General features: G+C 38.2%; 1 protein-coding gene across 2 annotated transcripts in view; it reads left to right on the top strand.

Annotated features, from left to right (window-relative positions):
- Arhgef9 (Cdc42 guanine nucleotide exchange factor 9) overlaps positions 1 to 22,014 on the top strand; it is a 342,442-nt gene that overhangs the window by 81,369 nt on the left and 239,059 nt on the right. The window contains exons 1-2 of one of the 2 annotated variants that reach the window (XM_026412339.2): positions 13,010 to 14,506; positions 20,426 to 20,570. In XM_026412339.2, coding sequence (XP_026268124.1) covers positions 13,115 to 14,506; positions 20,426 to 20,570 — 1,537 coding nt within the window. In that variant the 5' untranslated portion in view covers positions 13,010 to 13,114. Of the gene's footprint in view, positions 1 to 13,009; positions 14,507 to 20,425; positions 20,571 to 22,014 lie in introns of those variants that run through there. The other variant, XM_026412344.2, reaches the window with a different exon arrangement.

Raw genomic sequence — 22,014 nt, 5'->3', positions numbered from 1 at the left:
GAGCCTTCATTTTCTGGTGGCTCGGTCCCATGCAATGAATTGCTTTGTTTGTCTTTCTACTGAGGGTGAAAAATTTAGAAGGTAGGTCATCCTGTATTAGAACCATGTGGGATAATGTAGGCATTATTATCCCAGGTACCACTGACCCCACAGCCCATTCTCTTTGGAAATGCGGGGTGGGGTAGGAACATCCAGGTGTCTTTCCACGTCTCTTCCAAATGTGAATTTCTTTATAAAAGATGGTGTTACACTCGTGCCCTCTCGCTAGGTTCCATGAACATTATTAAAATTAAAACCAAGCATGTGCTTGCCATGTGACTTTAGGCAATTTTATTAGTCTTTCTGCACCTCAGCTTCCTTGGTTGTAAAATGGAGCTAACAGTACCAGCTTAATTATGTGGTTATGAAAGTTCAACTGAGAAAGTGCATATTCAGTGCCTGCTATGTAGCAAGCATTGAATAAATGGTATCTGCTGATAAAACAGAAAAAAAGCATAATCCTGGAAATTGCTAACTGAGTAGTATGATATTCCAGGCATTGTTAGCCTAAAAGGAGCTGTGTGGTTGGTTGTTAAAAAACACAGGCTTTGATATCAAACACACCCATATTGAATCCCAGCTCTAAGCATAACCACAGGAAAGACACCTCTCTAAGCTTTCTTTTCTGCATCTAAAATGGGGATCAGAACATTTTCTAGCTGTGTGATGAGGATTAGTGAGGTGATGCATATTAAGGATGTGCATAACTCAATGTTTGGTTCACAGTAAATGTTGAAGGCATATTAGCCATTATCATTCTTATGTCAGGCATCATGTCCTCTCATATTTATAATAACTACATGCCACAGAAAGCTGATTGCAAGAGTAATTGATTGATATTTAGGAAAATTGCATTCAGATTCCAGTGAGCCTAGCAATGAATGTCCACTGACTCAAACAATTCTGGTATCATGCAGTAGTACTCAAGTAGGTATTAGCAGCAGAATATCTTTTATTATCCTACTAAGGCTTCTAAGGAAGGACAGGTGTGGGAGAGTGGACATTGGACATGGCACCAGGTGTTCAGTATTCTTATTCTAGCTCTGTTACTCACTGTCTGTGTGACCAGGAAATTTTAGTTAGGCTGATGAAAGATGTTTCTGTTGCAAAATTATACCCATGTGTGAAATAGTTCTGAGTGATAAAAGTCAGTTGACCTTCTCACATATCATTGGTCCACTCTGTAAAATGGAGCCATAGATATACTCTAGAGGGCTATAAAAGTGGTAAACAGTAGAGGACTGACCTGCAAAATACTACTCACAGAAGGATTGACAACCATTTTTTTTTTATAAAGGGTCAGACAGTGAATGATTTTAGGCTTTTGCAGGACATGCATTGTCTATTGCAGCTATTTATTTTGCTTTTGTAGCACAAAACAACCATAGAAAATATGTAAATCAATAAGTGTGTCTATATTCTGATAAAACTTTTTGATAATAGGTAGCAGGCCTTGGTTTGCATTATTTCTTCATTACTGAACAACACTAATATGCTAGTAATATGCTAAGTACCTGGTAAGCACTAAAGATAGCAGGTAAACAAGGTATGCTAGGGTGAGATTCCTTGACCTGGTTCATCTTCTAATTACCCCTGTTGCAGCAAGAGAGATACTTAGGTGGTTTCTAAGTTTCCATCCATCTCTGCAGCTATATGGTTGGTGCAAAAATTCATATTGTGCACCTGCTTTTTTCATTTTAATATATATATATATATATTTTGATATATGTAACAATATATTTTGATATATGTATACATGGTGAAAAGACTAAATTAAGCTAATTAACATACCCATTGCCTCACAATCTTACCTTTTTTTGTGGTAAGAACATTTAAAAGTACTCTCTTAACAATTATCAAATATTCAATGGTAGATCACTTGACATTATTCCCCCTAACACATATTTTTGTATCCTTTGGCTAACTTCTTCCCAATTATCACCTTTTTTTCCAACCACCCTCTCAAAAATCACTATCCTACTGTATGAATTCTAGTTTTTAAAACTCCACAAATAACTGAGATCATGAAGTAATTATCATTTTGTGCCTACCTGGCTCATTTAACTTAACACAATGTCTACCAGGTTCATTCTTATAGTCACAAATGACAAGATTTTTTTTCTTTTTTTTAAAGGTGAATAATATTCAGGGATTTGTGTGTGTATAGTGTGTGTGAATAATTTTTCTTTACCCATTTAGCCATTGATAAACATTTAGCTTGATTTTGTATCTTGGATATTGTGAATAATGCTGCAATTAATATTGGAGTCCAGATATATCTTCCATGTACTGATTTAATTTATTTTGGATATATACACAGAAGGGAGATTGCCAAGTCATTTTTAACTTTTGAAGAAGTTCCACATTGTTTTCCATAATGGCTCAACTAATTTACATTTCCATTAATAGTGTACAAGATTCCTCTTTCTCCACATCCTTGCCAAAACTTGTTATTATTATTTTAATTTGTTTTAGTTAGTTATATATGATAGTGAAATACATTTATACACCTTGATATATCATACATAGATGGGATATAATTTCTCATTTTTCTGAGTGTACATGTTTCAGAATCATATTGGTCATGTAGTTACATATATACATAAAATAATAATGTCTGTTTCATTCTACTGTCTTTCTTATCCCCACATCCCCTCCCCTCCCCTCCCAACACTTCCTTCTACCTAAACTAAGGTAATGCTATTCTTTCCTAGTGCCCCCTGCCTAATTGTGAATTAGCATCTGCATATTAGAGAAAACATTTGGCCTTTGGTTTTTGGGGATTGGTTTATTTCACTTAGCATGATATTTTCCAACTCCATCCATTTACTGGCAAATGCCATAATTTCACTCTTCTTTAAAGCTGAATAATATTCCATTGAGTATATATACCACATTTTCTTTATCCATTGATCTATTGAAGGACACCTAGTTTGGTTCCATACTTTAACGATTGTGAATTGAGTTGCTATAAACATTGACTTGCCTGCATTACTGTAGTACGCTGATTTTAAGTCATTTGGGTATAAACCAAGGAGTGAAATAGCTGGGTCAAATGGTAGTTCCATTCCCAGTTTTCTGAGAAATCTCCATACTGCTTTCCATAGTGAAATACCAATTTGCAGTACCTCCAGCAATGTATGAGTGTACCTTTTTCACCACATCCTCACCTGTATTTTTGATGATTGCAGTTGTGACAGGAATGAGATGAAATCTTAAGAGTAGTTTTGATTTGCATTTCTATATTTGCTAGAGATGTTGGACACTTTTTCATATATTTTTTGATCAATTGTATTTCTTCTGTGTCTGTTCAGTTCCTTAGTCCACTTATTGATTGGGTTATTTTCTTTTTTGGTGTTAATTTTTTGAGTTCTTTATATATCCTAGAGATTAATGCTTTATCAGAGGTGCATGTGGTGAAGATTTTCTCCCAATCTATAGGCTCTCTCCTCATGTTATTAATTGACCCCTTTGCTGAGAAGAAGCTTTTTAAATGTTTCAATCCATCCCATTATTGATTCTTGATTTTACTTCTTGTGCTTTAGGAGCCTTGTTAAGAAAGTCAGATCCTAGGCCAATGTGGTGAAGATTTGGGCCTACTTTTTCTTCTATTAGGCCCAGAGTCTCTGTTCTATTGCCTAAGTCTTTGATCCACTTTGAGTTGATTTTTGTGCAGGGTGAGAGAAAGAGGTTAATTTTCATTTTGCTACATATGAATTTCCAGTTTGCCAGCACCATTTAGTTGAATAAGCTATCTTTCTACAGTGAATATTTTTGGCCCCCTTGTCCAGTATGAGATAACTGTATTTATATGGGTTTGTCTTACCTGTATCTTCTATTCTGTACCATTGGTCTAAGAGTCTATTTTGGTGCCAATCCCATGCCATTTTTGTTACTATAGCTCTGTAGTATAGTTTAAGCTCTGGTATTGTGATACCTCCTGCTTCACTTTTCTTGCTAAGGATTGCTTTACCTATTATGGGTCTCTTATTTTTCCAAATAAATTTCATGATTGCTTTTTCTATTTCTATGAAGAATACATTGAGATTTTAATAAGAATTCCATCAAATCTACATAGCACTTTTGGTAGTATGGCCATTTTTACAATATTAATTCTGCCTATCCAGGAGGATGGGAGATCTTTCCATCTTCTGAGGTTTTCTTCAATGTCTTTCCTTAGTGTTCTGTAGTTTTCATTGTAGACATCTTTCACCTCTTTTGTTAGATTGATTCTGAGGTATTTTATTTTTTGAGGCTACTGTGAATGGAATAGTTTTCCTAATTTCTCTTTCAGTGGATTCATTGCCGATGTATTGGAATATGTTTGATTTATGGTTGTTGATTTTATACCCTGCTACTTTACTGACTTCATTAGTTCTAGAAGTTTTCTGGTGGAATTGTTTGGATCTTCTGGATAGAGAATCATGCCAACAGCTAATAGTGATAGTTTAAGTTCTTTTCTTTGTATCCCTTTAATTTCTTTCTTTTGTCTAATTGCTTTGGCTAGAGTTTCAAGGATGGTGTTGAATAGAAGTGGTGAAAGAGGATATCCTTTTCTTGTTCCAGTTTTTAGCTGGAATGCTTTCAATTTTTCTCCATTTAGAATGATGCTCATCTTGGGTTTAGCATATATATCTTTTACAATGTTGAGATCGGCTCCTACTATCCCTAGTTTTTCTTTTGTTTTGAACATGAAGGTGTGCAGTATTTTACCAAATTCTTGTTCTGCATTTGTTGAGATGATCATATGATTCTTGTTTTTTAAAATATTTATTTTTTAGGTGTAGATGGGCACAACACAATACCTTTATTTTTTTATGTGGTGCCGAGGATTGAACCGGGCCCTGCCTATGCTAGATGAGTGCTCTACCGCTGAGCCACAATCCCAGCCCCTGATTCTTGTTTTTAAGTGTATTAATATGATGAATTGTGTTTATTGATTTCCGTATATTGAACCAACCCTGCATCCCTGGAATGGACCCCACTTTATCATGGTGCACTATCTTTTTGATATGTTTTTGTATGTGATTTGCCAGAATTTTATTGAAAATTTTTGCATCTATGCTCATTAGGGATATTGGACTGAAGTTTTATTTTCTTGATGTGACTTTGTCTGGTTTTGGTATCAGGGTGATATTAGCATTATAGAATGAGTTTGGAAGGGTTCCCTCCTTTTCTATTTCATGGAATACTTTGAGGAGTATTGGTTAATTTTTCTTTGAATATCTTGTAGAACTCGGCTGAGAATCCATCTGGTCATAGGCTTTTCTTGGTTGGTAAGCTTTTAATGGCATTTTCGATTTCATTACTTGAAATTGATCTGTTTAAATCATGTATGACCTCATTGAATTTGGGTAGGTCATATACCTTTAGAAATTTGTCGATGTCTTTGATATTTTCTATTTTATTAGAGTATAAATTTTCAAAATATGTATTTCAGATGTGTCTGTTGTGATATTTCCTTCTTCATCTTTTATTTTAGTAATATGTTAATATGTTAACATGGCCAGGGGTTTATCTATTTTATTTATTTATTTATTTATTTATTTATTTATTCAAATAACCAATTTTTTGTTTTGTCAATTTTTTCAATTGTTTGTTTTGCTTTGATTTCATTGATTTCAGCTCTGATTTTAATTATTTCCTGTCTTCTATTGCTTTTGGTGTTGATTTGTTCTTCTTTTTCTAGGGCTTTGAGATGTAATGTTAGGTCACTTATTTGTTGACTTTTTAATTCTCTCAATGAATGCACTCAATTCATTACCTTTCCTCTTAGTACTGCCTTCATAGTGTCCCAGACATTTTGAAATGTTGTATCAGTGTTCTCATTTATCTCTAAGAATTTTTAAAATTTCATCCTTGATTTCTTCTATTACCCATTCATCATTCAATTGTATATTATTTAGTCTTCATTTGTTATACTAGCTTCTATTTTTTTTTAATTTTTTCATTGATTTCTAATTTCACTCCATGTGGTCTGATAGAATGCAAGGTATTATCTCTGTTTTTTTGTGTTTACTAAGAGTTGCTTTGTGGCATAAGATATGGTCTATTTTAGAGAAGGATCCATGTGCTGCTGAGAAGAAAATATATTTGCTCGTTGATGGATGAAATATTCTATATATAGAATATGAAATATTCTAAATGCCTTAAATCAATAATTTAAATCGAAATTATTGTTTTATTTATTTATTTATTGTTTGTTTGTTTGTTTATTTATTTATTTAGTTCTATAGTTTCCTTATTTAGTTTTTGTTTGGAAGATCTGTCTAGTAGTGAGAGAGGTGTGTTAAAGTCACCCAGTATTATTGTATTGTGATCTATTTGGCTCTTAAAATTGAGAAGGGTTTGTTTGATGTACATAGGTGCTCCATTGTTTGGGGCATAAATATTTATAATTGTTATGTCCTGCTTATATATACTTTCCTTAAGAAATATGAAATGTCCTTCTTTGTCTCATTAACTTTGGTTTGAAGTCTACTTTATGTGAAAGGAGAATGGAAACCCCTGCTTATTGACAGAATCCATATGAGTGATATGTTTTTTCCCATCCTTTCACTTTCAGCTTGTGGATGTCTTTGCCCATGAGGTGAGTCTCTGGAAGACAGCATATTTTTGGGACTAGCTTTTTAATCTAATCTGCCAGTCTACGTCTTTTGATTGATAAGTTTAGGCTGTTAACATTCTAGGTTATTATTGAGATATGATTTGTATTCCAAGTCATTTTTATTTATTTCTGGTTTTTTATTTGTCTTAGTTTCTCATTTGGTTGAATGTCCCTTTAGTGTAGATCCTCTCTTTGCTGGTTTTCACTTCTTTTTCACCTAGTCCTCATGGAATATTTTGATGAGAATATTCTTTAGTGTAGGCTTTCTAGTTGTGAATTCTTTTAATTTTTGTTGATCATGGAATGTTTTAATTTCATTTTAAATTCTGAAACTTAATTTTGCTGGAGATAAAATTCTTGGTTGGCATTAGTTTTCTTTCAGAGCTTGAAATAAATTATTCCACGACCTTCCAGGTTTGAGGGTCTGGGTTGAGAAATCAGTTCAGATCCAAATTGGTTTCCCCCTATAAGTAATTCGATTTTTTTTCTCTCAAAGCCTTTAAGATTTTATCTTTATTCTCTGTTGTTAGTCATTCTCATTATAATGTGTCTTGGTGTGGGTCTGCTGTAATTTTGTACATTTGGGGTCCTGAAGCCTCGTCTGTCTGATTTTCCATTACATTCTTTAGGTTTGGGAAATTTTCTGCTATTATATCATTGAAAAGAATTTGCATTCCTTTGGTTTGTATCTCTGCTCCTTCATCTATTCCAATAACTCTTATATTTGGTCTTTTCATATTATCCCATAATTCTTGGATGTTCCATTCATGATTTCTTACCACCTTCTCTGTATGTTCAACTCTACTTTCAAGAATATATATTTTGTCTTCATTATCTGAGGTTCTGTCTTCCAAGTGGTCTAGTCTGTTGGTGATGCTTTCTATTGGATTTATAATTTGGTTTACTGATTCCTTCATTTCAAGGATTTCTGCTTTTTTTTCATGTTCTCTAACTCTTTATTGCAGTGGTCCTTCACTTCCTGTGTGTTTTTTTTTTTAAATTTTATTCTTTATATTATACTTTGCTTCACATATCAGTTTAACTATATACAACTTGAACTCCTCCTTGGACACTTGTTTTACTGTGTTATCAATGGCTTCTGTTGTTGAAGCATCTTGGTTTGTTTGGGGCACTTTATTCTCTTGTTTTTTTTTTTCCATATTGTTAGTGTATTTTCCCATCTAAAAGTATGGATCTAAGGCAGGATAAATTCTACCCTATTAGACCTATGGTGTCCCTGAAGATTTCCAGCACTTTGCCTTTACTGGTGAGACCAATGTCAGCAGCACCCAGTGTACACAATATTTACCCTTAAACATAATAGATCCTACTATGGGGTCTACTGCTTTTTCACATTAAACCAAAATTATGAGTTCAATAACTATATATAGTACAAAAATAATATTTGTTAAAATGATTTATAATTTCAAATGGTGGACGAGAGAACATAGGTAATGTAGTAAACAAGATTCGTGAGAGAGTAAGAGAGAAGCTAGATGTAAAACTTCACAGGAAGAGAGCAAGAGGAGTTGACAGTGATTGGCTGTTGGTTGCAGAAAAGTTGGAAAGACAATCCAGGAAAATAGACAAGAGGAAGAATATGAACAAAGAGAAAAAATTAAAGGCATAAGAATACAACAAAAATGCAAAACACCATTCCTATATCATTGTCCTCCACACACTGATACATAAAAATCATCCTGTTCCAAATATGATAAAGAGATTAGTGAATCAAAAAATGAAATAAAATAAAATAAATCTTTCTGGAAAATTGAACTATCTCTCTCTGTCAGTGTTCAACAGTTTCTCAGCCCTGTCTCTGATGTCCCTCTGGATCACCAAACCCAGATCAGCCCTCACAAACCCAGTCTCCATCCCACCGATCTGGGCTTCAGATACCTCAGGATCAGCCATGCTATAGTCCCAAGATCTCAGTGCTACTCCTACTTGCAGAGAGACCACCAGGGACACACTCATGCAAAGGAGCAACCCCAAGATGCAACAGCAAGACAAGGGCCACCAGCACTCTCAGCAGGAAGACCCCAGGCTCCTCCAAATCCACAGGTACCCCCACACTAGACCTGCAGGCTCCAGCTGTGTCACTAAACAGAGGCTCTCATGGTGGTAAACCCACTGGCACCTGGGCCCCAGGCCCTGGTTAGTGTTCCAAAATGGGTGCAGCCATGTGCAACCAAACCTGGAGTCTCCCCTGAAGCAGTCCTGTAAGCTGTGGTTGTACCTGTATTGGCAGTGATTGTTGCAGCAGGCAGTGGGTCAGCAGTAACAGTGGCTGCAGTGGCAGCTGCAGCTGCAACTGTGGGGGTAGCATCACCAGTTGATCTCCAGGGTTCAGCAGCAGTGTCTGTTTCAGTTGTATCTGGGGCAGTGGTTTTTTTCTATGGCAGCAGCACCCAGAAAGAAGACCTCCAGGCAATCTCAGGATGGCAGCAGTGGATTCAGAAGCAGCAGCAATGGTGGTAGTGGTGCAGGCCCCCACACTTGTCATTGCTTGTCATTTTTATAGTAGTTATCTTAACAGCTATGAGGTGATATCTCATTGTGGTTTTAATTGGATTTCCATGATGACTAGAGCTGTTGAGAATTTCTTCTTTTATCTGTTGGCCATTCATATGTCTTTTGTTTGAGAAATGTCTTTTGTTCATTTTTTAAAATGGATTATTTGTTTTTCTTGATATTGAATTGAGTTTCTTCCTTACATATTTTATATAGTAACCAATTTCAGATGTTCGGTTTGCAAATATTTTTTTCTTATTCCATATTTTGCCTCTTCACTTTGTTGATTATCAGCTTGATATAGTCTTGTTTGTCTATTATTTTTGCTTTTGGTGCCTTGCTTTTGGGTTCATATCCCAAAATCTTTTGCTAAAATCAAAGTCATGATATTTTCCCCAGTTTTCTTCAGTAGTTTTGTATTTTTAGGGCTTATGTTTCAGTCTTTAATTAATTTTGAGTTGATTTTTGCATATGGGGTAAGATAATGGTCCAATTTCAATCTTCTACATGTGGATATCTAATTTTCAGAACACCATTTGTTGAAGAGAATCCTTTCTCCACTGTGTTATTGGCACATTTGTTTTGAAATTAGTTGACTGTGTGTTGATTTATTTCTGGGCTTTTTATTCTTTTCCACTTACTGCTTTGTGAGTCTACCTTTCTGCCAGTTCTATGCTGTTTTTATTATTAGAGCCATGTAGTACATTTTGACACCAGACAATGTGATTTCCTCCAATTTTGTTGTTATGCTCAAGATTGCTTTGACTCTTCAAAATCTTTTGTGGTTTCATATGAATTTTAAGATTTTTTTTCTATTTATGTGAAAAAATGTCATTGGACTTTTCATGGCAATTGCATTGAACCTGTAGATTGCTTTGGGTAATGCTATGGTTAATTATGGTTTGTCCCATTCAAAACTGATATTGAGGTTTGACTGTCATTATTGGCTGTGAGGGGAGGTGAGGCCTTTAAGAGGTGATTAGGTCATTAAGAAGGATTAATGTCTTTTTTTTCAAGAGTGGTTTGTTACACAGCAAGGCCATCCCTCATGTTTTATCACTTCTGCACATGCCTACTTTCTCTTCTATTTTTTTTTCTCTTACCAGAAGATGAGCAGAGTCTAGAACCATGTTCTTGAATTTCCTAGTCTCTAGGACCATCAGCCCAAATGAATCTTCTTCTTTATAAATCACCCAGTTTCAAGAGTTCTGTTATATCAATAGAAAACAGACTAAGACAGGTGGTATGGACATGTTAAAATATTATATGTTCTAATACATGAAGATGGAGCATTTTTCCATATATTTGTGTCTGATTCTTTTTTCTCATTGATATTTTATAGTTCTCAGTCATTCTCCTCTTTGGTTCAATTTATTTCTAAATGTTTTAGTGGTTTTGTAAATATGATCTTTTTTAAAATTTTTTTCCAGATACCATGATTTTCATTAGCATTTTCTGTGCCTCAGTTTCATCCTGTCAAATGATGGATGGGGCGAGTGAAGGGATCCTCAAAGCTCTTGCTAAAATTATTTGTACTTAGATGCAAGGCTGAATTTTTTCATGGTATATTCTTTTTTGTTGTTGTTGTTGTTTTGCTTTGGAATGCACTTGGAGTAAATTCCAAAGGAAAGGGCTATGGCTGGGTGGACAACTGGGGAAAATAAAATCCTGATTTAACTTGCCTAACTTGGGAAGGCTTTTTATAGGAAGATTATCAGGTATGGTGATCATCTCCCACCAACCCATTCTTTCACTATGCCCTACTATAGGCCCTGATACTGATATTTTGTGTCCAGATGCATTTTAGGAAACACATCCTGATCTTATTACCAAAAGAATTCATGAGGCAGGCAGGCAGACTTATATATGGACCAGCTTCTGTATAAACCCATGTTCTAAAAAAGGAGTATAGTATATTTAAGAGCATGGCCTCTAAATCCACACTTCTGCATTCAAATCTCAACACCATTACTTAGCAGCTATGGAAAATGTAGACTAAATCAATTGAGCTTTCTAGTGTCTCAGTTGGAGTATCTTTAAAATGGAAGTAGTAGTATCTACCTCATAGAGCTGATATGAGAACTAAAAATATAAAGAACTTACTGCACTGTCTGGCACTTATGAATATTAAAATCTTATTATCCTGAGCCTACTTGGAGGAAACAGAACTCATGGATAAGGATGCCAGTGTAGTACAGAGATAAAGACTCTGCCTGTCCTAGGAGGCAGTGGGACTAAGGCTTCTCTTCTTGGCCTGCCACTGACTTGCTGTATGATCATGATCAAGTCTGTGCCTACTTTTGGTCCCATTTTCCCAAACTAGCTCATCTTTCAGGTCTCTTCCAACTTGAACATTTTCTGAATCATTCTCTGTAGGCTATTCACATACATATGGGAAGGACACAAGGGAAAATGCATCATCCTACTGCTCCCTTGGCTCTGTGACTTAGGCAAGTAATATGTCTTCTCTGGATTCCCAGTGCCTTTCTGCAAAATGACAGAATGGATTTCTGAGGTACGTTTCAGTCTTTTCCTTTTTGGCTTAAAAAATATCAAGTGAAAGTTAACTATGAAGAACAGAGGAGGAACAGACACCTCTGAGCCTGGTGAGCTGGTTCCTAAGAAAAACCACCAAGAAAGCAGAAGCAGTCAAGGCATCTGTCAGCTTGATGGTTTGATGTGTCTGCCCTCTCCTCTTGGTCTCCTTCTTAGCAAATTTGTTTTCAGACTGTGCAGGGCAGAAGGGCAAAGGGCACTGACTATATGGAGAGAGAGAATCCATCATAAGAGAGCTCTCATTTCTGGTCCCAGCTATTCTGGGAGGTATTCTTAGGGGCCATAATCACCTCTTTGGTCTTCTGCCCAACCTCCATTACCTCCCAGTCCACTATCTTCTCCTTTATTCCCTCCAAGCTTTTGCTGCTGCTGTGCATACACCTTTTAGGGCATGTATAGTACTGGCTCAATTGTAATAGTTTGTTTACATCTACAGGTCTCTCCCAGTAGCCTGTGAACCTGGATGACTAACTGTGTATGTCTGACTCATTTTGGGATCCAGCATTTAGCTGGAGGATGTTTGCTTGAGCAGGTAATCTGATAGGTGAGTTCTCTCAGGCTGGATTCCTGAGTGAATGGAGGAGTAAACGCTAGAGGGAAGCAAGGACTGGATCCCTACCTGCTGCTCCCTTGGTTTTGTGGCTTGGGCAAGACATATGTCTTCTGAATCTCAAGTGCTTCCCTGTAAATTGAGAGAATCAACACACATATTTCTGAGGTACCTTTTAGCCTTCTCTCTTTTAGTTTTCTTTTTAATGCATTTTCCTCAGTTGTCATAGTCTGATAATAATAGCTTTAAGTTATGCCCTTCTCAATTTTTTTTTGTATTTAAATGGCAATCAAAGCTTTCCTTGACACACAAACTGTAATCTTGGATCCAGATCTTAAACTAGTGGGTCCAAAATAATGAGTTCTTGCTTTGTAAAGGTCTTCAAGATTTGGCATTCCAGTTGTGATAAAGTGTGTTCTATGTATTTGATCATTACAAATCTATAAAGTACCCTGTTTTTAGCCTTGCCTAACCTAGCACTTCTCTCTCTCTCTCACTCTCTCTCTCTTTCTTCATTAATATTCTTTCTCCTTCCCTCACACTCCCTCTTTCTTTTCCCTCTTCCTTCCCCTCCCTCCCCCTCCCTCTCCCCCCCTCCCTCTCCTTCTCCCTCTCCCTCTCTCTCCTTCAGCTGGAAATAACTGGCCATCCCTCCCCCTGTGCCTTGGTGGCCCATTCCTGCTGTGACCATGGAGACTCTCAGCATCTGCCGGACTGCTTCCTTCTCAGAGCTGGTGCCCAATGGCTGCCAGGTTCAGGTCTTCCCAGACCCCCCTGAGGTAGAAGGCTTGACTAAGGAGGTGAAGCTGGAGGAGCTAGAGGGATCTGAGCAGTGTATCCAGAGAGACATGAGTCCCAAGGAAGAGAGTGGTTGGAACAAGAAGAAAACAAAAGTCAATAAGATCTGGAATTTTGTGAGTCGCAGAAAAGGAGCTTCCAGCCAGAGAAAGCGACCTCAGTCCATGATTTTGCTGGAAGACATCTCCAGACCATCAGAGGTAAAATCCAAAGTCACCTTCATGGATCGAATGAAGTCATTCAGGAGGTCAAAGACTTCTACTGGGGCCTCTAAGAATACTCCCCTTAGGAGTAGCAAGGTCCAGGAGCCACAGGAAGCCACAGGTGTCTACAGGATACGGAATATTGAGGATGCTCTAAAACCCTTCCGCCATTCCTATGCAGGCCACATTGAGGGGTTGGAGCCTTTCCTTGAAGATGTGCAGGGGCTTGTGCAAGCACCCAAGAGGGAAAACCAGAAGGTGCTAGCCTCTGAGGATTTTGGCATCCAAGTGGAGGAAGATTTCTGGGAGGAGGAAGAGGTTCCTGGGCACTTCAGTAGTGACAGACAATGCAGAAGCTACCTGAAAAACATGTCTCCCAGGAGTCATGAGGCCCCTTCTGCCTGGGTAGAAGACACCAGAATCCAGGGGCTTGAGACCACCATTGAGGGCTCCACCTTGGAAGGAGACACAGAAGGCATCTATGAGGAGAGCCCTGGACACCAGCACAGAGATAAGATGGCTCCATTCAGTGTCGTTGTCAAATTCTTCAACAATATGGCTGAAGCAGCCCGCAAGTGGCGGTCATTCTCCCGTGAAGAGCCACAGTTGGGCCGCCGCCACCGTGAACCCTACTGCAGCGATGGCTTCGTCCTGGAAGGCACTACCTCCCAAGTCTCCTTCCCACTTGATCTGCCCTGCCAAACCACTGAATCCAACCTGTGGGGCAATGCTATGGGAAGGTGCCGACACCATCACCGGAAGGCCCCACACACTTCATGCACTTTTGAGATGAGCATTGAAGGTGAGGAGATTCCTGGTCAGGCTCTATCAGGTCCCTGTGATGCTGCCATCTCTTCTATGACCTCAGCTGTCTTCAAGTTCCAGGATGACCCAGTGAAGCAGAAAGGCCACTGCCACAGCAACTGCCATACCTCCACCAGGGAGCATTCCTCCTCTGAGGAGCTTGATGAAGACACAGAGACGGTGGTCAGCTTCCTCAAGGAAGAGGACAGTTCCAGAGAGCCCCCTGAATTTGGTGCCTATGCCAAGAGGTTCACCACTGAGGCTGTCATGGAGAAGTTGGAGGAGAAGCCCAGTGAAATGAAAGAGCAGGAGGAAAATTTGGAACCAGAGGAGTCCAGCCAGGCCAGGAAGCCCCAGAAGCTTGAGATGGAAATGGGTGCAGGGGATGCAGAAGGCAAAGCCACCAAGGCCTGCTCTGGAGTTTGTCATTCTCAGGTAAGGCTGGCTTTTCCAAATAACTATTTGAAATATTTGGGACCCCAGAAGCCAGCTAAACTCATACCTCATACCCCATATCCCACCATCAGCCAGAGATGTCCTGAAAGGAATGCTCCTAGCAGTCAGGTGCAGGGAACTTGACTGATCCTGAAGCCCTGAGAATAGTAGGAAAGTGGCCATGGTCATTTAATTATGTCTAAGGGAGTCATGCTCTCCCATTTTTCTTAGGTTGTGAGACATTTCCCTGGCTTTGTCCACCTTCTTCCTTCCCTTCCCCTCCTGCAGGAAGTAGATCTAGAGACTGGGCTCCAGGGGAGCCTCTGAGCTGTGACAGAAGATCTGCATTTGTGTCCTAGCTCTGTGCTCTGTTGTCTATATTATATTGAGATAAATCCTTTCATCTTGCTGGATCTCAGTTTCCTTATTAGTGCAGTAGGCTGCTCTTGGTGTCTTTAGGTACTTTTCTAGTAACAACACCCTACATTATTTGACCTGAAGAATATAAACTAAGGACAGTTCATTTATATTCTTCTCCCATAATTCATTGAGAAGAACTTCATATCCAGTATCTGGCAGGATACTGTCATGTATTGTTTCCATTTAATTCTTACACTAACCTTGTGAAATAGGTGTGACTATCCTCATTTTACCAGTGAGGAAACTGGAGCTCAATGTGACTTATCCACAGTCATGCAGATTGTGATAGAATTTGAGTTTAAATTTGAGTTCTTAATTTTTTTGTGTGTGTGTATGTGCTGGTGATAAAACTCAGAGCCTCCTGCATGCTAAGTCATGCACTCTACCACTGAGCTACATCTCCAGCCCCAGGTTCTTATTTTTGACTTTAAATCAAGTATTTTATCTGTTGTTTCCAGGGGACTTAATTTGAGTAGTAAGAGGCAGCTCTTCAGCATACCCCTACTCAAGGACGAAAAAATAAATATGCTAGAATTATTGTGGAAGGAATGTTGAATAAACACTAGAGGGAAATCTGACTTTGAGCCTTAAGAATGTTTTTATAAGGAGACATGATATCCTTTCTCCAGATTATTTTAGGGCAAAACTATTTTTTAAAGAATAGTTAATTAGAATTCTTCATTATGGTAGGGTGAAATGGATTACCTTTGTAGAGCTGTTTCTATCATCTCTCCCATCCCACTTTTAGAGCATTTGGACCCCATCAGGACAGAAGCAATAGTCCTGTTTTTTTGGAGAAAGGCATTAATATGCTTACAAGCATTCTCTTTCTATATTTTTCAGTTATGGTAAGCTATAAAACATAAATATTGGAGTTATACTGTGGAAGTAATTTTTATTGCAGTGGTTTTAAGACCAACAATCAAACAAGCAAGCAAATAAATATACCCGGTTACTCCATTAGCTGACAATTGCAGTTGGGCACTGCATGTCCAGGGTCACCTATAACCTAGAAGAGGGTCACAGATGGACTAATCACATTCCTAGTGGGCCATATATGCTAGATGCAGACGCCTTGTGGGATCTTTAAAAGTACAGGCTTTAAAATTACTAAGGATTGGATGTGAGTTGCCCTCTCATTTGTGAAATAGGTTTAAATACTGCCTACCTAAAGGGCTGTTGTGAAAAAAAAAAAAACAGTGTATGTAAAGTATGCAGCCTAGTACTATGTACAATGCCCTTTGTGGATATTTACAAAGTGGTAGCAATCACTACTACTACTACTACTACTACTACTGAAATTTGGTAAATTATAAATAATTGTAAAAGAATTCAAGACAGTAGCATATAGCAGTAAGCTGATTGGTACTGTTGAAATAATAGTGTCTGAAAATCAGGTAACACTGGGTTCTAATTTCATTTCTACTCATGATCAGCTTTGTGACCTTAGTCCAGTTTCTTCCTCTCACTGGAGCTCAGTTTCCCCATCAGAACAATGTGAATTTGAATCAGACAGTTCCTGGCGATCTTTTCACTGATTCTTGCCTGCAATCTAAACTTGTAATTAACTCTTTAAGTTCAGTGAGAGACTGGTCACCTCCTTTTTGCCTAGTGGTTTCCTAGTGGCTCTTCTCTGCAGGCATCCTATGCCCTCTGCTGGTTTCACAGAGATACTGTCTAACTTTCCTTGGTGTTTAAAACACCAGCCTACCCAGGCCAGTAGTGCATGCCTATAATCCTAGCAGTTTAGGAGGCTGAGGCAGGAGGATTGCAAGTTCAAAGCCAGGCTCAGCAAAAGTGAGGCACATTAAGCAACTCAGTGAGACCCTGTCTCTAAATAAAATACAGAAAAGGGCTAAGGATGTTGCTGAGTGGTTAAGCACCCCTGGATTCAGTTCCCAGTACAAAGAAAAAACAAAACCAACAACAACAACAACAACAACCAGCCCAGTGAAACTGCAAAAGTGGAGCAAAACAGCTGTGAATGTGAGGGACATCGGTGTAGGTCAGGGGTCCTGTTGACCATCTGGTTCATTCAGTTCATTTTACGGATGATATACATTTTACAGACGATTTACACTGAGTCTGAGGGAAGGGAAAGGATTTCCTCTGACACACAGAAACTGGGAGCCAAATAGGATATGAAAATTGTAGTCTCATCTCTGCCACAAATCTTACCTTCCCTCTGGGTTTTAGCAGCTTTCTCTGCCAGTTGAAAATTCTCATCCTCACCTCAGGCATCTCTCAGGTCTCTAGTGAGGCTAAATTGGGATATTGGATATGAAAACAATACATTGTAAAGTAGCAATGCCCACACATTGCATTCCATTATTATATGAAAATGTAACTATAAAAAAAAAACCTGATAAAGGCCCAGGCTCTTCTGCATTACTCAGAGCAACAGTGAGTGGGCTTTGGCTAGCTTCTTTTGGAGTGTTTTTATTTTTGTGGTGTACTCATCCAATCTTTCAGAGCTAGAAGTTCCTGAAACTGACTGTTTTGGCCCAGATTTGGCTGTGGTAAGCTCTATCACTGCAGCTTTAAGGTGAATGATGTTAGAGGAGGTGGGACACATTTCCAGTTCTAATGGGTTATGTGTCTATAAGTTGCAATTTGCATCACCTCCTCTAATATCATCCACTTTAAAGATATCAGAGATTGTGAATGGGTCTCATTAAGGGTCTCCAAGCCTCACTCTATGTACGTAGAAAATGGGGAGAGTAATACCACTAATTATAGCTAGAATTTACACAGTGTTTGTTTTGTGCCCAGACACTGTTCTCAGCATTTTACATATACGAACTCAATTTTATCAAAACAACTACCTTATGAGTCAGGGACTAGTTTTGAAATGGGATGATAATAATATCTACCCTATAGGCTTGTTTTAAGGATGAAATGAGTAAATACACAGGAGTACTTATAACAGTGTGTGGTCAAGAGACATTGTACAATAAATGTTAGCTATTGTGTTCACTATTAAAAGCACATATCACAGGAAAGGACTATAACTTAAGCCTATCATTAGCTAACACCTTAGTGGGAATTAGTAGAATACAAATTATATGAGGAAGAGGAAGAATGATAAGACATGACTTTATACTTTGCATAATTCTTTCCAGTGCATAAAGTGATTTGTAAAACTTATATAATTATAAATATTATTATCATTATTCTCATATTACAGATGATAGGGCATGACATACAAAGAAAGAAAACATTGGACTTGGAGTCAAAAAGCCTAGTTGTAAGTCCTGGATCTTGTACTTTACCAGACATGTGACTTTTGATAAATCATTTAACCACTTTGATTTTTTTAAATTTATTTATTTATTTTAATTAGGTATGTGACAGCAGAATGCATTTTGATTCATTATACAGAATTGCAGCACAACTTTTCATTTCTCTGGTTGTACATGATGTAGTGCTGCACCATAGGTGTAGTCATATATATACCTATGGTAATTTTGTTTCCTTTATTTTTCTACTGGAGATAAGAAGTCCCTTCTGCTTCCTTTCTAGGTAATAAAGAATATTATACTTAGTATATCAAATACTATTTATAACATGAATATTATATCAAACACTATATGCCTTTAATTCTATTATTTCATTTGAAGCCCCAGTGTTCCTCTCCCTTTCAGTGTTGTTTTGGTCTTATCACCATTATCTCATTTTATTAAGCTTATGCCTACAAATAATACTCATATCCATGCTCAGAAGTAGTTAAGGCAGTGGCTACTGTCTCCGTTGTACAGATGAAAAGACTGAGCCTGTCTAAGGATATACAGAATGAATTGGTGGTAGATGCAGAATACAAGGAGTTAGACTTTTGGCCAGTGCTGGTTCTATATAGCCTCTTACTTCATACTGGAATTTTGTGAGAATTATCAAGTTCACTTTCTTCAGTCTCTTACCTGCTGCCTATTTTTAAGCTGGTAGCACAATATGTGCTCTGTAAAAGAAACAATAGTTAGGTTTGCCAACCAAATTGCCAGCCACTCTTGCCTTTTTCCTCTGTCCTCCCTTCCTTCAACTCCTATATATTCTGGATGGGTCCAACTTTTCCTTAATTTAGTATGGGCCTCAGTAAAAGTACATAGTTTGACAATCTACTGTATAGTTAGCCTCTTACTTCTACCTATAATAAAAATAATTCAAGGGCCCAGTCCCTTTCATTGCTGAGCTTCAGTTTTTTTTCTCCCATCTGTTTCATTGTGGGGAGATTAGATTTTTTGATTTGTAAACTTTCTAATGGTTTATGGGTCTGGAAGGCAAAGTAAATAAGTTAGGATTAAGAGGAGTGGTTAAAATCAACCCTGAGACCATGCCATTGGATGCATACAGAGCTACTGTCTGAAGCTCTGTTTTCAGTATGACCTAGTGACTGTTGCAAGAATGGACTGAATTGAGAATTTGTCTCGACCCAATTGCTAAACTAATTTCCAAGGGTCATATAGACTGTTAACTGCTACTTATATCCAATCTTCTTATGTATAAGTGACACGGGTGGAAGAAACCTCTACTGTTTCCATAGTGACTTAGGAGCATTGGGGAGGAATGAAGGATGTAGGCACCAAGGTGTTATTTTCATGTTGTCTAGAAATACAGTATGGCAGTACTATAGTCAGATAGACTTATCACTTATTAGTTGTATGACCTTGGTTTTCTGATTGTAAAATGGGCTACTGTCTACATTGTGAAGTAGTTATGAATAATGAGATAGTATGGTAAATAGGATGATTTATCAGGGTCTCTGATATGTATCAGATACACCACAGAGATGCCATAGATCTTGGTTCCTTTCCATGTTTTTTACCTGGAGGTCAAGATTTTGGAAAATAAAAGGAGTTGGGATGAAGACAGCAGGCTATGTTGATGGTGAGTGGAAGGACTTGGGTTTGATCTTAGCTAAGATGTGCTTTTGCAAGGGAGCATTTCTCTGTCTCTCTGTCTCTGTCATTCTTGTGTGTGCATGCACACACACTTGTTTTTAACAAAGTACTTTATTATGTGCTTTACTTGTATTATCTAATTTCCTCATCCCTGCAACTCTGAAAGGGACATAATCTGACTATTCCTTATATGCAAAGGAAGAAAGTGAGACTCAGAGAGATGAATCATTTGCCCCCCCCATCTTACAATGAGTAAATGATAAAGTCTTGCAAATGCAGAACCCTCACTCCTTGTATCTCAATATAAACCAAACACACACACACACACACACACACACACACGCCCTAGAAAAGAGAAACAATGACTGTTATTTTCTTTAAACGAGTTGCTCGTTTTTCATTTTTTCCACTCCCTGGTATCTTCTAAGCTCTTGGTATTTGAGTATTTGCTTGCATTTATTAATGGCACATGTTCACCCTGCTTGTATTTGGGGCCTGGACCAAATGACATTTCAAAATGGAAGCTCTGACATTTAAGCCAAGTGCTGGCTTGCTCCTCACTTCTATTAAGTAATTCTATTTTGTTGTTTTTGTTTTTTTGCAGGCCTTATTTCCCCCAGCTGAACCATCACCAAGGACTCCACCACTCAAAATCCTTTTGGAAAAATGCCACTCTCTGCCCATCTCACAGAGTATCCCTGTGGAGCTGGACCAAGTGGGCTGGAGGAGACCCATGATGCTTTGCACTGGTATGTCTTTTATGCCCTCTCATTAGCATCTGAAGTTCATAATTTAGCCATGCCTTGTTATAGAATTAGCCTTTAAAAAAAAATCTGTCTAGTTATACATGCACATAATATCTTTATTTTATTTATTTATTTTTATGTGGTGCTGAGGATTGAACCCAGGGCCTCACATGTGCAAGGCAAGCACTCTGCCACTGAGCCACAACCCAGCATAGAGTTAGCTCTTTCATGCTCTTCTTTTAAAATGCAAATATCCCCATTTGGGTGGCGCTTTAGCTCAAAGCCCTTGGGAATCACATTCAGAACTACAAAGGTCCTAAGAGTTTGAGTGGTCCTTTTGCTTTACAGATGGAGAAACAGTCTCAAAAGGTAAAGGGATCTGCCTAAGGTCACAGAGTCAGTTATGACTGAGGGCTTTGGTATCCTAAATTTCCAGCATGAACAAATGATATTTTTCTCCAGTTTTGGTGTGGAGTCTTAAATACTTGGCAAGGCCCAGTGGTGCATACCTGTAATCCCAGTGACTTGGGAGGCGAAGGCAGGAGGATTGCAAGTTCCAGACCAGCCTCAGCAACTTAATGAAGCCCCAAGCAACAAGAGACTGTGTCTCAAAATAAATTTTTTAAAAAATATTTTTATTTGTTGATGGAATTTATTTATTTATTTATTTGTATATGGTGCTGAGAATCGAACCCAGTGCCCCATGCATGCTAGGCATGCATGCCACCACTTAGCCACAACCCCAGCCCTCAAAATAAAAAAATTTAAAAAGGGCTTTGGGGAGCTGGGGCTGGGGCTCAGCGGTAGTGCACTTGCCTGGCATGTGTGAGGCACTGGGTTTGATTCTCAGCACCACGTATAAATAAATAAAAAATAAAGGTCTATCAACAACAAAAAAATATTTGTAAAAAATGGGCTGGGGATGTGCGGGGGATACCTGGATTCAATCCCTGTATCCCCCTCAAAAAGATATATATATGTATACACACATGTGTGGATATATATGCATATATATACACACATATATACATATATGTATGTGTATATATACACATATACATGCATATATTTATGTATGTGTATATATGTATGTGTGTGTGTGTGTGTGTGAGTGAGATATGGGATGTCAAGGCTCTGGTTCCACCCAAACTCACCTGCAGTGTAGTTACTACCCCTTTCCGCTCCTGTGAAGAAACGGCAGGTGGTGGATATAAAATAAGCCATTAAGTCAGCAGCAGATGTCTGCCATATTTTCTAAGTCTCCTACCTAGGAGTCTCCTATAATCCCCTAGGAAGTCAGGTCAGGGGGCCTATGGCAGAGGAACTGGTCACAATTGTTTCTCCCCTCTCTCCTTTTCTCTTAGGAAGCAGACCCACCCCCTGGCAATTTAGAGGCTTTTGAGCAGCTGCTAACTCCCCGCCCCCACTGCCAAGTGCATCAGATAGA

Source organism: Urocitellus parryii, chromosome X (assembly GCF_045843805.1).
Source record: "Urocitellus parryii isolate mUroPar1 chromosome X, mUroPar1.hap1, whole genome shotgun sequence".
NCBI lineage: Eukaryota > Metazoa > Chordata > Mammalia > Rodentia > Sciuridae > Urocitellus > Urocitellus parryii.
Note: the sequence above shows the minus strand (reverse complement) of the source record. Positions and strands in the feature narration are given on the sequence as shown.